We start from the raw sequence: 17,208 nt of genomic DNA on the forward strand, positions 1-17,208 counted from the left end.
CAAATGTATTTATAGTGCCTATAAAAGGCCATTCCTGTAGATTCATTATGGTTTTATTATTATTATGTCCATTCTTAGCTTCAGACATTCATTATCATTCACATCATATATGAATTGAGAGGTGTAAAGTGGACATTGAAGAGCTGCAGTTGTAAAGTTCAGGTGATGCAGTTGAGAGATTATATTGGCTACCTGGAGAGAACACAAAGATCGCTTCAAGGAGGTGTTGAGTGTCAGTTCATTATTTCCATGGTCTTTCATGTATGAACATCACAGCTTAAAAACTTATAATAGATTTAATTAACATCCAGGAGATTAAGCAACGGTAGGAATGTAGGTAATGCAGCTGCTTTGGGAGAGTCCTACAACATTACAGATCCAACAGAACCCTTCACCAAGTGGTTGCAATGAAGCACTTAAGGTTGAAAAGTTAAGGTTGGTGCCTCGTATGTGCTCATCTGTTTGTCAAGAACATGGTATAGCATGACTCATCTGACCACATCACATCTCTTCTCTAATCAGTAGTTCATTACTCTTGGTCTTTGCACCAGTGAACTTGAAAATGTGCATTGCCAAGTGTGATGAGTGGTTTGTGCACTTCAACTACAGTATGGCATCACGCTCTGTGGAGTTCACAGCAGTCCATTTTTGATTAAAGTAGCTGCTTGTGCCGCACTGAAATTTGCAGTCAATTAATCAGGAGTTGCTCTCCTGTTTTGTCCTCACTTTGAATTAATGCACAATATCACAATTTTGGAGTATGTGCTTCCACCGAACCCTTCAGAGTTTATCCTTTACTGATGATATCTTTCTCTCAGACTTCTATACTGACATCACATTAGACATCTTTGCTCATGAAACATCAGCAAGCTGATCTGTCTTGGTCACAGAAGCTCCTGTCAAACACACCTCAACAATCTGTAGCCATGTTATCCATAATTATAGGCAGCCAAATCTGTCCAGCATTTCTATTCATGATCTATATATATCACTCTGCAACTTGCAACTGAAGCTTAGCAGGTATGAGCCTTGCCAGTACCTGGATGTGCATTCAATCGGATGAGATGTAAAATCAAGGTTCTGACTCTGTGGTCATTAAAATCCCAGGGTGTTTCTCGAAAACAGTAGGGGTGTTACCCTGGTGTCCTGGCCAAAATTCCCATTGGCCTTTACTAATAATGGCCTCCTAATAATCCCCATCTATGAATTGACTTCATCACTGTTCTCTTCCACGCTGATAGCTGGTGGGTGGTGAGCATACTGGTGCATTATGGCTGTGGTTGCATCATCCAGGTGTGGATGCACATTGGTGGTGGTGGAGGGGGTGTCCCTATTACCTGTAAAGAGCTTGGAGTGGAGTGTCCAGTGATCTGCCTATGTGCTATGCGGCTCATCAAATATTAAAGTTTGACACAAAAAATAAAGTTTATATCTATATAAAGTACACAGTTGAAAGTGCGGTTGCTGTTAATTTTTATTAAAACATATTTTCTACCTATAAGTGAAGCAATTAAACAGCACTGAGCTATGCTGTAATACTATGACCAGTGAGGCTTGGGCAGTTCTTAAAGCATTATGGAGTGTTTGTTGCAATGGATTGCCAGTTAAAATATGCCTGTTTATCAGGAAACATTACATTACAGCAGGAAAAAAATGATATTCCAGTCTGGATACAAAAGAGTTAAGGCCTCATTTAAAAAACCATTGTGCTTTCTACTGTAATTATCTGCTGAGGTTTGCAGTCTGTCCTAAAATGTTTTAATCTTTCCATTTAATTAATTGACCTTTATGAATCCATTTACTTTTTTCAGCATATTAATAAAAATGGTGGTATCTCATTGCAAACAAAGTTCATGCAAGTAATTTGAATGGAAAAGAAATCTCCCTGCTGTTTCTCTATAATTGAAAGGGCTATCAGATAGCACAGTGCTGAACACAGTTCTTCACAGACATGTAAACCTTTTAGATGTTGTAATGTCATGAAGGGCTAAATCTTTGCAAGTTAATTCTTTACTTATTCTTTAAATACTCTGTTGGGCTGCATGGACTAGCTGCACTTCATGCATGCCATCAGGAGAACTTTTTTTTTCCCCTTTCACAATGGTCTCAAACATTTTCTATTTTAATGGATAATTAAATAAGGTGCTAATTAAGTTTTCAAAAAACATCTGTAGTTTGCCTATCTAAATTTCAAGATGATACACTACAAAGGGATCTACTTGGAGGAAATCCTGTTCCTTTCTCTCTTGTTGGGGAAAGTCCAGAGGTTCTGTCGTTTTGGGAAACAAATGCTTTCCTTTATTTGAGAACAATTGAGTGTGTCCTGTTTTCCACAGCTACTGGGAGGTTCCACGCCAGCCAACAAAATGATAGTGTAGCATGCTAAGGATAATTTCTCTCACTCAAAGTAACCTACACTGGATTGCACCTGGCCAGTTCAACTCTACTGTTGGTCTCAGTTGTGTTTTGGCTAGGCTACATTCTAGCAAGTCATTTCAGAACTTGAGCGAATGCGGTTACCATTCAAGCCTTGTTTGCCAGTGTTGTACGTAGATGACTCAGATTAAATGAGCATATCACAAAACAGGATTCATACTACTTTCCTATTGTTTGTATGTTCAGCTCTTTTGTACATACCTGTTTAATTATTTTTTTCATCTTTCTGTTTCTTAGGTGACTCTTTTACCCAGTTTAGATTTTCTGAAGAAAAAGAATGGGAGGTTGATGCTTTAGCTAACAATCAGGTAAATTGCTTTCACTGTGTCCTTTTTTCTATTATGCACACATATCAGAAAATATCAGAAATCTGCTCATCAGCAGCTTCTCATGCAGTGGAAGCATCTCATAAAATTGTCTGCAGTAATAACCTATCTGCTCTAATGATTTTCAGCGGTACCAGAAACAAATTTACAAAACTGTCTTCTGAGTTCATATACAGTAGTGATAGAGTGCTATTGAAAGAACTATGTTATAATTTTATATGTACTGTAGCAGCTGCTGCTGCTTTGCTGCTTTAATGCACTTTGCACACTAAAAAACATCTTTAAATCCGTGTTTTTTAAATCCAAGTCAAAAGAGATTTATGGACTTGTTGCATGTTGTAGTATTAAATAATTATGACCCCTTAATTAAGATTAATTGTTTTCTGTAAGTTATATTGAGTTAATTAACTCATTTTGTTTGATCAAAAGCCATATACTGTATACAAAGCTGTGTTTTTTTTCATGGAATGTTAGTTAATAAACTTATGGATCATTATAAGGAAACAATATGTTACTTGATTACTATGATACTTAGTGGTATGAAATAAACTTTGATTTCATTTTGAAATCTTTTATACACAGATTCTATCAAAACCTTTAGAAATGTTTCATGCTAAGAAAAACAACTGCAGTGTTGTCGTTTCCTCTTCAGTAGTGAGTTAAACAGTTTATTAGAATGTCTCATATCCATCTTTTTATTGCAAGGCATTTCTTTGATTGACTCTGGGGCTCAGGGAAATCTAATGTGTGTGGAGGATTCATTTCACAGCTTGCTTCTGGAAGTGGAAAGAAAATATGACAGTGGCTTTTGAAAAAGAAATAATTCTGCATAGTTTACTTATGTAGACATCCATATTTGCACATCAGTATGGTATGGCTACTTTTTTGACTGATTAAGGGAAGACTATTGATTTCTGACTCGGAAACAATGTTTTAATGCACTTTTGCAGTCATGCGCACAATTTATGTAATAAATATTTCCTATATAGGTTGAATGAAAGTATCTGTCATTTTACAATCTTTTCTTCCTATCTATCAAAATATATAGATTGTATGCTAAGTAAAAGGAACAGCAGCATATTTGAATAATGATTGGGACTAGCAGTTTATATTCTGTGATACATCTTTCACATTTATGCATCAGTAACTTACATCCCTGTATGGATGCTACTCTATGAGAGAGAGAGTGCTTTACAGGAGGAAAGACTTACCTGTCAATATTGCATGTTTATCCATCCTCTCTACACTGCAGATGTCAGCTTTCTTTGTGGACTCGCAGTTATTAGCCCAGTCACTTCAAGCTCTTCCTCTTCATGTAAGGCTAAATGTGGAAGCAGAATTGGTCCAGGTATGCAACATTTTTTTCAAGTACTGTTTTTATCTCTCCACTTTATCCATCCTGAAATCGATGTATTACTTTACTAATTATGTCAAAGCTTACCAATAGATTTTGGTCAATCAGGAGTTCAGTTCCTTATGGAGAATCCTCTATCAAACAACAGATTCTTTTTTACTCTAATTCACAGTAAATTTGAATAAAGCCATGTGCTCCAATACAATCTGTCAATATTTCCTTCTATTAATAAGATTAATAGTCTTAATGTAAGTAACCCATCTCCTAAAGGTAAAGGTCAATAATTGAAATTGGGTTTTTAACATTCCACCATTGTCCATCATATATTTCAGTTATACTGTATGTTAATATGACTAATAGATCAACATCTTTTTTATTTGATGAAAACTATGCTTATTTTTTCCATACTTAAACCTTTACATTTCTCCATGTTACCTTTCCTAGAAGTTGAATTGTTTTGCTGGTACACTGATGGTGATATAAGATTTAGTGAAGACCCATAGAATCTGTTGTGTTCTGATTGAATTTTTTTTTCATGAGAAACCTAACATTTCAGTCTACCGTAGGGCATGCGGGTCAGAATACTGTTCTCCTAGTAATTGATACCGTTATATTCCAGAAGGCACTAAAATTTAGATTGCTCAGAGAGAAAAGCACTCACTCTGCTTTATCCTAGATGTGCTTTGAAGTGTGTAAATGTCACTTTGTTGTCAACTGTATTTGTGAAAAACAGGTACCAGCATGCTGTGATGATTACATACAAGAAGTTCACATCTGAGGGCAGCCTCAATTAGCTGCCATCCATTGACAATTCAGTACCAACAACTGAGGCTATCTGAACAATAGATGCAGCTACATATTGGTGGCATTTGTAGATATTCAATCCCTCATGATCTGCTGCGCTTCTGTTCCCAAGAAGTTGAGTTATATGCAGTAAAACCCCAATATTCACAAGGAAATCCTTTCTGACACAAAGAGATATGGCTATCTGGAACATGCATCCCAGTGAAGTAGTTGAGGTTACACTTTAAAGAAAAAAACTGGATGCTCTTTTAGTTTCATGAGGTTACTAAATTGCCAAAAAAACAAAACAGTTGGCTGAATGGCCTCCTCTTATTCATACCATTTCTTAATCTCTGTTGTAACTATTCTAATATAGTTCTTCTCCTGAAGTTTTCTTTTTGTAAACACATGGATTAAGACCTCTTGTCCACTGTTCTGAGAATATGTTGTTGTTTCGTTTTAGGTATCTGCTCCGGCAGAGCTCCCCGTGATAATCATGAAGAACAAACAGGACTTCAGCCTCACTGGTCAGTTTGGAGTTCCCACTGCCATAAAGCCAGCACCCACGTGTGCTTCCTCTGCAAACACTCCTGTACCCCTCTCTGAGTCTGTGGATGGGAAGCCTCTGAGAGCCATAGCCCCACAGATGTCTGTTAGCGCAGCCCAGCCCCCAGCAGATGACCTGGACGAGGAACTCGACCTGCTACTTAGTCTAGATCCTCATGTTCCAGCTGCTATTGATAGCGTTCCTTCACAAACTAATGACCTGAATAAGGACGAAATGAAAGCACCTTCCCCAGTTATAAGTAAGTATTTGTTGTGATCCTATGCACAAGTTTTGCTTGTGTATATTTTTAATATAATGTAGACAGTATTTTGCTGTCTCACATTTTTACTGCGTAACATTTGCCGTATTTGATGGAGGTACTGCACACAATTTTTGGTTCAGAACCTACTAAAGCATTTCTGGTGATATAGCTCTGTTTGTACACCAAGAAACATGAAATAATATAGGCCACTTTAAAGAAAACACATTGGAAGTTAGACATAAGATTTTAGTTTCCTGAAGAAATGTAGTTCCACAGCTCTTCTAGTTATCAAGACAGCTGAGTTTGTAGGCCTTGAAGTCCGTAGCACCAAATCAATTGTTGTTACAGAGGCCAATGAATATGTACGTTTCAGATGTTGTGAAAAAAATCTTTGAAAGTGGGCCGATCACAAGCAATGTAGATTGCTTGTAAAGGACCACTTTAAAATGATATCGGCCATTAAACTAGGAACTGGATTCTGTTGCTGTATGCTGTAGCTAAGTGATTATGAACTGCATTTTTAGTAATCATTCTGGGTAATCACCATAAAATCCTCCCCACTCATCAGTGTTGATGGGCTTGCAGACAGTGCCTTATAGTCTGGTGAACAAGGTAATCATGCTGTTGTCTGGAGGCTAGACTGCAATTATTCAACAAAACAGCAGTTTGTCTCACTTCAGAGTCAAGGCATCAAGGATAGCAGGTGCTTCAAATCTGAAGGTTTAAAAATCCATTTTAAGGAGAATTTCTGTGTTGCTTTACACTCCCTGCTGGAACTCCCACATTCCTGACACACAAAATAAATAGGCTGTTACAGTTTAAATATATATATAAATGAATGTGTTCCCCTGCAGCATCTGATGGAGTCAAAGAAGAACAAGAGCGCTCTCCTGAAGCAACAGTTTTGAAAAAGGAAATCACAGAAGATGATCTGGAAGACTGGTTAGATAGTATGATTTCCTGATTTCTCTTGAGTCCCTACAGGGTTCAGAGGTCTTGGATGTATTTCCTATTTTAGTTACAAAAACTGCCTGCCAGCTTTAAACATTAAAATAAAACTCCATTTTCCATTTCCTTCCTCACTCATTATATTGAGGAAGAAATTAAGGTTAGCTGTAAACGCATTGCCTTAATGCATGTTGACCTCTGCAAGCACTTAAATGTTTACTTGGAACACAGGTTAACAGGTAAAGTACCTGTTAAATTAATGTCAATAGACCATTAAGGGGATTTGTGTAATTTAATTTCTGTTTTGAACTTGGGAAGAGTAGTGACTTGCCTGGAAATTCAGAAATAACCCAGTTTGGTAATCATTTCTATGACATATTTAAGAAGCTTACACAGCTGTATCAACTGTTTTTGTGTCAGTCTGTAACTTGATCTGTCTGAAACAATATTTGTTGATAATAACAATTTAATCCCTGATATGTCACGGTCTCATCATTTGGCCTTCTGGCAAATGTTTTTTTTTATATGGAAGTACGCATATGACTTGCATGTGAGTATACACTACATTATATATTCTATAGACAAAATATAAGAAATCAGTTTAAGTGCTACCTAAGCAATACACAAAAGCAATAAGTACTAACTGCTGAATTAATCAATGATTGACTACACCCTCACCCATACTCTCCTTTCATAATTCCACTTAAATAGGCTTGCAAAGATGAGTGGCATTAATATCATGCCATAATGGTTTACAATGCCTCCAGGAACTCAGCAGCTGTAAATGGAATTGCTTCTGATGAAGCCTATTAAAAAGAAAGTGGGACCTGTGATAAGCTTCTGCATTTCATTTGTAAAATGAGACAGGGCATTACATCTTTCAGACTGAACAATCCCAAAGAACTGAAAAATAAGGGCTATAAAAGTGTTCTGCTTTTCTAAATGAAAAGAAGTCTTGCTCTTGACGTGCTGTCCAAGACAGTGTGTTAATTGTTTTAGCTGTGCATGAAAAAGGTAAAGTTATATAGTAAAAAATTGATACTTATTTTCTCTTTGAATGTTAACCTAAAAGATAAATCATACAAAAGCTAGATTCATAGTGGAGCCTTAACCTCTAGTCTTGTAATGTTTATGAATCACATCAAACTTTTAATTGTTTGTGCCATTTCCCTATTGTAAGTCAGTTACTTGCTTTCCTCTAATTTCTTGTAAGAAGTTTCAGTTTAAAGAAACTAATGAAGCACTTCTTGAGACACTGTTTTTCTGCTACTAAAACGAGTATGTGACAACAGTGATTTACCATTAATTAATTAGAAAGCAAAAGTGTCTCCATTGCCAAGGTGTCTTTTCATTTTTATTTTGTAGCAAATTAGAAATGTTTATTCCATTGGATCAAGAAGATTGATGCAGTTCCCCACTCTACCCTTATTAGAGTGGTTTAACACTCTAAGAAGCCAAACAGAATTCATTTTTTTTCTATAATATGCTCAAGCTATGTTTATGAGCTTGTATGATACAGTTTACTTACTATGTAAAAAGTAGTATTCGTGCAACATTAACTACTTGGAAAAAGACTGCTGTCAGATTTAAAACAGTCTAAATTAGCAATAGATAGTAATGCTCTTTGAGTAGGTTTTGGAGGGAAAGAAGTAACAAAAAATGACTTTTTCAAGTATTAACAGCTAAGTCCCATTTGAAAATGTCATCACATAAAACATGAACACTCAAGGAGCTTCCAATCCTGTCCTGAGCTGCCCAAGATAACCACGCTAGCCAGCCCATCACAAGTGCTACCAATTTCAATTATAAAAGTAAATTACTACAAAAATGCTTTAAAAAATGCATAATATGAGACCATGTTTATTGCATTGAGTACTTTATTCTTTTTTCTCAAAAGAAATGCACAGTTTAGCAAAGCTACTACATACAAATGGCCATACAATAGCACTTTTTAAGGTGTTTGATAAAGTCTGAATGTGATTTGATAGTTGCAATTTCATTATTTTGTGATGTTTTGCAGCTTAGATGCTGCCAACTGGACTGAATAGCATTTACACACTTTATTTTTAACAAATTAAAACAAAAGCCACAAAACTAACCTAATTATGCTTTTTGCTAATCCTTGAGAACTAAGTGAGCACTAACATACTATAAAGAACATACTTCATTTTGCATAGCTTTATCTTTATTTAAGTAAGGCACTTTTTTGACACTTCATAGTAGGCATTTAATAGCATGTTCAACCTTTTAGCTGGTAATAGTTCCTTTAAACTTTATTTAAATCAACAAGCAGGTAAGATCCAGCATTAAAGGTTAAATCTACAAGCCCTATGTTTGGCATAAGTCTCAGTTCAATATTCAGTTGATACTGAAGTTTTATTCTTGTGCATATAAGGGCAAAGATTCATACTTATTCATCTACTGTATATTCATCCATAACCCCACTGAACTTAATGTTTCTTAAGAGACCAAAATTTGTGCAATGGTTTGGGGTTATATAGAAAAAAGGCAACACGTTGACAAAATAATTATTCAAAAATAAAAAAAAAGATGTCTGGGCAGGTTGGAGTTGCAGTTTCTTGTAAAATTGGCACTATTTACTGTACCGTAGGTAACAGGACAACATTCATGTTCATATGCAGTAGTAGTTCTTAATATAAAAGAGTCTTGATTAAGTTTCTACTCTTTTTAAGTTAAAAGAGCCAGGCATGTTTAAGTGATCTTTTTTAATGCACGTCAAGTACATTTGTAGAGCTGGTTTTAAGTTTTCTTTTAAAGTTGTATGGAGTTTCAGTTTTGATTTCAGATAACACATCTGACAACTAGGTAATACTTCTGTCTTTAACCCAGCTGGTCTTCATACTGTTTACGGAAGCAGTCTCCTGCAGGGAAGAAGTCCCAGCATCTCTCCTGGTACATCTTCCACACGTAGGACTCCTGAGCAACAAAAAGAAAAACATGTATATATCAGAAAACATTACAGAATGACATTTTCAACACCATCTCACTTCTGCTAATAATACACAGTTACATTTACAGTAATATAAGAATAATTGTAAGAAGGAATAAGCAGCTTTCTGATGACGCATGGGTATTGCAAGAGGGCACTTGCTACATACTGTACTGTAAAGCAGCTTTCCAAAACTAATTGTTCTTATTGTGAAGTTTTTAGAGATTAGTACATTGTGACTTCATTAAATGTACATTACGTACATGGTCTTGCTGGCAGTTACAGTATGTTATATACAGTACAAATGCAATTTGATGGGTTTTATCCTCATAAACCTGTTGTGACCATCAAAATGCATTTCCTTCTCTGGTAACTTTTAGGTACAGTAACAATTCAGTGCAATAATGAAACCTATTTATCCAACAGTGAGAGATGATGGACTGCAGGATGCCACATCACTGGTAGAGTTAAAAGGGCAAAACTGTATATAGAAAAAAAAGTTATGAATCTTCTGTGCTTATTTATGCAAGTTTCATCTCATAATAGCAAGGCTAATAACTTGCCATCAACCTCGACTCCTAATTCCATCAATTTTCCAACGGTCGTGCCTACAGTACATGAGAAAAATCATTCTAGAATAGCACAGCTTATTAGCCAGTGAATAGCTGTCAACTATTCACATTCACAAGTCACTGTAGCTGAAAAGGAGCCGTCAGCTGATGCATTACTTGTAAATAAATGGGGAGCTGCAGCTTTTCATGTAAATCACCTTTAGGAAATAGAACCTAACGGGAATCTGATGTCCAAAATGTTGATTATGGAAATAGTTGAGTTATGGAAATAGGTAGGGAAAAGGGACAGATCAAATATTTTTCCTTTAAATATCATGAGTGTTCCAGTGATTTTTATTTATTGTGATAGACTCACTCACTGCACATAAAGTATAGACCTCTTTGAAAGGGTACTTCTTTGTGATATAAACTTTTCATTAAGCCTTAACCCCAAGTATAAATGACAGGAGTTACAACACAGCTCTCAACAGGATGGTATTTTCATTTTTAATGGGCTTAGTTATTTTGACAGAGATATTACAGCCTACCAAACATTTACCAGAACTGATGGTTCGTTTTTTCCGAGGGTAAAACAAAAGAAAAAATCCATTGTGTAACCCAGAACTTCACTGCAGATGCTTTTTGTCTTTGTCCTTTATGTTTGATAAGAGCATTCCAAAGTGTTTTGAGTTCCTTAAACCTTCCTACCCTTTGGCCAAAATATAACTTTTTAACTGATATAAAAATAAGAGACTGAAGTACATCCATGTTAACCATGTAGATCCAATCTTGAGATTGTTAATCTATGTATTTTACAGAAAAAGACATCTACTGTATAAACATGGCATATTTAATACCAATTCTTAATAAAATGACCATTATCAAAAAATGACTATTTTGTGCAACTAATGTGAATCTTATTTTTAATGGATCTGATGTTTAGAAAACGAATGTAGGTTATGTACTATATACAGAATATGAATGAAACATGACTTTTAAGTGTTTTAAAATTTATTACTTTAAGTTCAGTTTTATTGGGGAATCTGCTATCCTTTTTTGTAGCAGGAACACTGACATTTTATTGAAGAGGCATGAAATAGGTAAATTAATGCTGATTAACATTTTTCATCAATAGAGTTGAATAATGGGAGTCTTAGATTAGTAGTGTGTAGTTATGATGTTCTCTTTCATTTCTCTCATAGTGCATAGACAATCATGTGTCTGTTCAGTGGTCATTGAGCCCTAGGTGCTGCACATTGTCCTACACATGTTCTACTGTTCTGCAGAAATGTCATGTGAGGATAAGCCTGTATGAATGGCAGTAAATAAGGTCCCAGGACGTGGACAGTCTAGCACTGTGCAGTCAGGTTACTACCATTTATTACAAGTGGAGGTCAGAAGAGACTATACACTGCTGCTGATCAAACCATCACATATGGATCTCCTCGCAGAGCTTGAAGCGGCTTTTACTTGTGGTCTCCCAGATTGTGGACTAGACTGTATTTGCATGTAAATGTCTTGCCAGGTTCACAGTTTCTAGCTGAGAACATCCCAGACAGCAAAAAGTCTATCCTTGAGAATACTGATGAAACAGAGATGTTATCTCTTGATAAGAAAGGCACATTTCTGTTTTCCTTTCAGGATTTTATGTAGGCATTCAGATATCTAAAATTTTTAGATACTGTATCTGTGCCCAATTAATCCATTTAAGCAAAGTGTATCACAGTTAATCAAAATGATGCTAAAAACATTTAATCAATATTCAAAACTAGTATATTATTCTCAAACACATGCATAGACTGATATGCCTCTAATAGTGATGCTCAATATAAGTAGCAAACTGTCTACATTTTGCTTAGTTTTTTGGCTGTTGTTTCTCTTCAGTGGTCAATTTCTGAAACCATTAAGGTTGTACAATACATGCTGCTGACAAAATAAAAAAAATATTTTGCTTAGAAACACTATCAGCAGTAATGCACTATTTAGAAAGATTTATTCAAAATTACTGCATGCAAGAGCTTTGTTACATCTTTTTACAATGTTTTTGTGACACATTTATAGTAGAGATATCAGTCTTCAGTGTAATAAAACTGTAGGGTAATTTGTGGAGTTTCCCAAATTTAATTTCTGCTGCAGGCTTTAAGATAACATTTAAACTGAGGGAAGCAGACTGAGGTACTGTGTTACTGGAACTGCATACCTGGCCCGTGTGCTCTGTTTCATCCTTATTAATGAGGTACATCAAGAAGAACCTGTGAAGTAATAAATGGTAGATTATTCTTTAAAATCAGATAACATGTAACCCAGCTCGGTTATCTATCAACCATGTACTGTATGTTGCGAGAAAGCAATTACAGTTTAAACTTTTACAGTTTACAGTTCAAGCTGGTGATAAAAAAAAATACAATTGTATTATGATACATTTGATGACAAAATGGAAAAATCGCGTTTCTTACATCCACCCTCAGGGCCATAAGAACGCAAAATAAAACACTGCAACACAAAACAAGATCTTTCTCTCATTAAAATAATGTCCTTAAATTACCGTAATGGGTTTAAAAATTATTTCCTCTTATTAAGGGACATATTTTTGAGGTTTTAAAAAAACTAACATTTCATGCATTGCATAAATAAATTCAGCCATCATTCCATCTATGAATGAGATACAGTAGATATATTTACAGCTATGTATAACAAACAAAAACATTCTAAAACATGGGCAGTGCCATATTTCAATCCACAACAGTTTACATTGTGACCAATGCACATTTCTGGTATAAAGTATTAGTTGTTACACCAGGGTTCAGTCTTACTTTATAGTGAGTGCTCTAAATCCTGTGTAATAGAGTTATTAGTGAAGAGAGATTTGTACTCACAGGTAGTTGGCCAGGTTGTGCTCTTGTAAGGTATGTGTCTCAAAACCATGTGGCGTCGTGTCAAAATAATCATTGCCGATTCCACAGATGAAGCACTTGGTCTGAAAAGCAGTAGTAAAGTGCATTAAGACACATTCTGGAAGTGTTCTGCAGTAACACGTTTGGGTGAATGTGACTAATGTGCTTCCAGATGCAGATGCAACTGCTTTTCAGAGCCACTGACAGCTCCTTTTCCAGGACAACTCTCAAGGTGCTATTAATTTTTATGCATGGATTCTTTGCTGTTGGGGCTAAATGCAGTCAAAAAATCTTAAGATGCTGGGAGGAGGCTGACAGTGTGCCCTTAGAACACACTTGGTTGCACCCATTTACAGAAATTCTTATGGGAAGACTTCTACTAGGTTGCATTTTGCCAGCATAGAAAACTTTCTTGTGGTCAGATGCCAATATTCATCAAAACACGTTTAGCCTCCTTTTTCTGCATTTTTTGAGAGTATACAAAAAGGATTAAATTCCTGACAGCTGGCAATCACTAGCATCAATAGTAAATGACTATTTCAGATAACAGTCTGCACAAGAAACTAGGGCCCAAACTCAATCAAAACATTGATCCCCTGACCACTCGCAGGACCCAAGGTTAAAGTTTTCATTTTAGTTAGGTGCAATAACCTCTTCACATGTGGGAGTGAGTGGCAGGTAGGTCAGAGCACTAAGACTTAGGGCCCTACCTGATGTTTTTTTTATTTCCTAATGTAATTTGGTAAGACTTCAAATCTATTAAAATAACTCTCACTAACTTCTTCTGTTTGCTTCTTAATAGCAATAATAGTGCTTTATAATGGTAATCGGAAAACAGATCAAATACAATTTTAATTTTAATATAACTATTTTATACATAGTGACTGCATCTGTACCTAAACATTAGATTTAAGTGTGCAGTACTAAATGATCTGGTATCCACATGCACAACATAATATTAAACGGAGCTAGAGGTTTAGAGCAATAAGTCTGAAGTTAATACACCTCTTACCTCCATGTCTTCTCTCACTTGCTCCTGTTGGTCTCTCAGTTCTCCAAAGGCATCAATAATCAAACCTTTATGAGAACAAACAGTTTGTCTGAGCAGTGTATTGGTATATGTCAACTTGCAGCACTCCAAAAACATTAATTCACTCATACACTTGTTATAGTTGTTTCCAAGAAACAGAGAACCAATAAATTCCTTAATCTGTATTATGAAAATAAATACAGTACACTACACAAATATATACAGACCTTATAATGTGCCAAGTACTGACATTTCCTTCTATTTAATGTTGCTACTAGTATTAATATTATTGGATGATAGCACATGTCCCTATGTATTCAAAATACTTTGCTGACTGACCTTTGGTTCATACTGTACATGTACCGTATATAGTGCTTCATTAGAATATTTTGGGCAAGAAGATTCACGATTGTCTTATCTTCTTTTTACTGGCTCTTCCAGAGCATGTGATTCACAGTCCATGAATTAGAGCTATAAAGGATCCTTGACTTGTGCATAATGTGAGGCTTAAACGGTTTCAAGCTTTCACTCAGGATTCAGCACTGAGGTTGATGCTCAGCGAGAGTGACTTTGAGAGTGGAAGGGAATGTGGTTCTGACAGACTGCCTGGAGGCCTCCCTGCAGTGAAAAGACACGCTGTACCTTGAATAATGGCCAGCAAGATGACAATGACGAAGAAGAAAAAGGTGATGTCGAAGACTATACGGTACATCTCGTATGGGTCACCAGCGGGGTCCTCAATCTCATCACCGATGCCCCCTCCAGCTCTTACACCCACGTACATGTGGAACAAATAGCACTGCAAAACAAGAAAAGCCACACAAATGAGAGTGAGATTTGAAAAACAGACTAGGCAAAACAGCCATATACAGTACACAGTATTATATTAAATACAGCTCTCAATTAACTTATTCAAGATGGTCCAGTTCTCTTATTCTCAAAACTATTTTGTTCCATTGAATAGATCCTCCTCAAACACACTGCATAAGGGAAGGCATTTGTCACATTTATTTAATTGCTCAAAGGGCTTTGCACTTCAAAAGCACATACTACATGGAATACTGGGTCACTATCACACTGAGCCTAACACAGAAGCATTTACATGCATGTGACCATACAGATTGTCACTGTATAGCAAACCTAACAGAAGAGTAACTCACTGTCATCATGTCATCACACTTCATGTCAGGCTCATCCTCATCCTCACTCTTGTTGTAGAACTTGCGGAAGAAATTGAAGGCCACCACAGTGTACAGGTACACCACGACAGCTAGAAGGCCCACAGTCAACACGAGCTGCACAAGGACAGTAAACATCCGACAATACTGACAATTTGCCATGTCACACATTTTATTTTGACCATTTTTATCCTCCCAGGTAAAACGTTTAAGACAAAGCATACATAAAGCTGTGCTTCTGAGTGTGTAGGAAATAGATGTGCTTTAGTTTCACATCACTTGTGGAGATAATGCAGTGTATTTAAAAAAAGTTAAAAAATAGTAGTACAAATAATTGAAATTATTGCATTTCCTTGTGTTTCTATGACACCGAGCCTCAGTAGTTAGTGCTTGTTGATGAATATACTAGCAGAATACTGGAACATATGGATTCAATGAATACTCTATGGGATGCTGGGATGTCAAGCTCATGTCCATGTTAATTTGTTCAACATTTATCCTCCACCATGCAGAGTTCATTTCTTAATTAATAAGGGGGTGGACTGCACTTGCCTGTTTTCCATTGTGAGTTACAGAAGACAAGATGGTCCTAAGTGTCTTGAAACCCATTGCAATGTCCAGCAGATGAGCAGCAAAGAAGAAGTTGTTGTAATGGCCCAGAATAGACATGGTGGTGTACCAAGCAAGGTACAGGAAAGACTGGAAAAGAATAAATACTGTCACTATGCACGTGACTTTCTTATACATTTTAATAGAAAAAACATAATATGCTAAACAAATTAAATTAAACACTAATACACCGGGAGCACGAAATACAGCAGTATACTCACATTGTCAGTGAATACAACTCCCAATTTCCAGATATGGTATTTTGTATCAATAGAGCTGAGCCTGGGGAAATAAACACATTAAAATACAGCTTACAATGATAGGCTGATCAATCTAGATTTCTCTTTTCATTTGTTCAAGAAGTCTGTTTGTCTTAGGTACAGGTATTCGATTAACAGATTAGATTGTACTAACGGATTAATTGTGTGGCGTATTAACAAAGACATCCATTTAAAACAATTCAAAAACAGGAAAATCTCAAGCACAGTGTCATTATAATACACTATTATCCCCATTAAAGTCTGGCCCTTACCAGGATACTAGTGTGGCTTCCTTCGCCACAGCTTCTTCTGTGGGATTAAAGTCAAGTGCACTCTTGTCTAGACCCAGCAGTTCACCAATGCGCTCAGCACCATAGAGGTCTCCATACTTATTAATGACCTGAACAGAACACAGGTAAAATAAACGGCTGCATCTAAATAGCAATGCTAGTGGTAAAGTAAAAGAAACATAACTTCCCAAAAAACATTGATATTATTGTATTATTTAAGTAATATTAAAAATAAAAAGTAAAATGCGGTAGAACTGTGAACACGTAAATACAAAAATAAATGAAAAATACATCGATCTAATAAAACAACATTATAAATTATAAACTAAAGTATAGTGAAAAAGGTCTTCAAGTGAGTTTTAAACTTGTCAGCATTTGCAGAATGTCTAATGGATTTTGTCAGCGAATTCCAAAGGCACGCACACAAGAAGGCTTTATCACCTCTTGTGTAATGGTTTTCGACAGAGGAGACTGGAATCAGCAGATCAAGTTAAGAGTTGAACTATATCTATGCAATAACAAGAATTAAACCATTCCAACTTCACACTTGATGAGAGAGCCTTGAAGTCTCTCTAAATTTCAGTTGAATCTAGCATACCGTATAGTACGGGATACAGACAGGAGATTTGTGCTGATACATGGAACTTTTATTTAGACTAAGCATCAATACAATCACAGATTTTGATCACTTAAAGTGAGAAGGAGGAATCTTTTCACCAGCAATTTGTGGTGAACTTACTTCATGCAGATATCCAGAGTAAAATGCATGCAATTATAGTAAATATGACTT

At 36.0% G+C, this 17,208-nt stretch overlaps 2 protein-coding genes across 9 annotated transcripts in view; one reads left to right on the forward strand and one right to left on the reverse strand.

The window, feature by feature from the left end:
• Window positions 1-7,135, forward strand: part of aven (apoptosis, caspase activation inhibitor) — a 72,364-nt gene extending 65,229 nt beyond the window's left edge. For both annotated transcript variants that reach the window (XM_015350750.2, XM_015350751.2), the window contains 4 exons: window positions 2,674-2,744; window positions 4,015-4,110; window positions 5,363-5,705; window positions 6,563-7,135. In XM_015350750.2, the coding sequence (XP_015206236.1) occupies window positions 2,674-2,744; window positions 4,015-4,110; window positions 5,363-5,705; window positions 6,563-6,672 (620 nt within the window). In that variant the 3' untranslated portion in view covers window positions 6,673-7,135. The remainder of the gene's footprint in view (window positions 1-2,673; window positions 2,745-4,014; window positions 4,111-5,362; window positions 5,706-6,562) is intronic.
• A 1,380-nt stretch (window positions 7,136-8,515) lies between these two features.
• The window catches only part of ryr3 (ryanodine receptor 3), a 169,263-nt gene continuing 160,570 nt past the window's right edge, over window positions 8,516-17,208 (reverse strand). For all 7 annotated transcript variants that reach the window (XM_069193299.1, XM_069193301.1, XM_069193302.1 and 4 more), the window contains 9 exons: window positions 16,401-16,528; window positions 16,090-16,150; window positions 15,812-15,958; window positions 15,242-15,376; window positions 14,724-14,880; window positions 14,064-14,128; window positions 13,034-13,134; window positions 12,358-12,409; window positions 8,516-9,593 (listed from right to left, as the gene is read on the reverse strand). In XM_069193299.1, coding sequence (XP_069049400.1) covers window positions 9,498-9,593; window positions 12,358-12,409; window positions 13,034-13,134; window positions 14,064-14,128; window positions 14,724-14,880; window positions 15,242-15,376; window positions 15,812-15,958; window positions 16,090-16,150; window positions 16,401-16,528 — 942 coding nt within the window. In that variant the 3' untranslated portion in view covers window positions 8,516-9,497. The remainder of the gene's footprint in view (window positions 9,594-12,357; window positions 12,410-13,033; window positions 13,135-14,063; window positions 14,129-14,723; window positions 14,881-15,241; window positions 15,377-15,811; window positions 15,959-16,089; window positions 16,151-16,400; window positions 16,529-17,208) is intronic.

The sequence above is a fragment of the Lepisosteus oculatus genome, chromosome 8 (assembly GCF_040954835.1).
Source record: "Lepisosteus oculatus isolate fLepOcu1 chromosome 8, fLepOcu1.hap2, whole genome shotgun sequence".
NCBI lineage: Eukaryota > Metazoa > Chordata > Actinopteri > Semionotiformes > Lepisosteidae > Lepisosteus > Lepisosteus oculatus.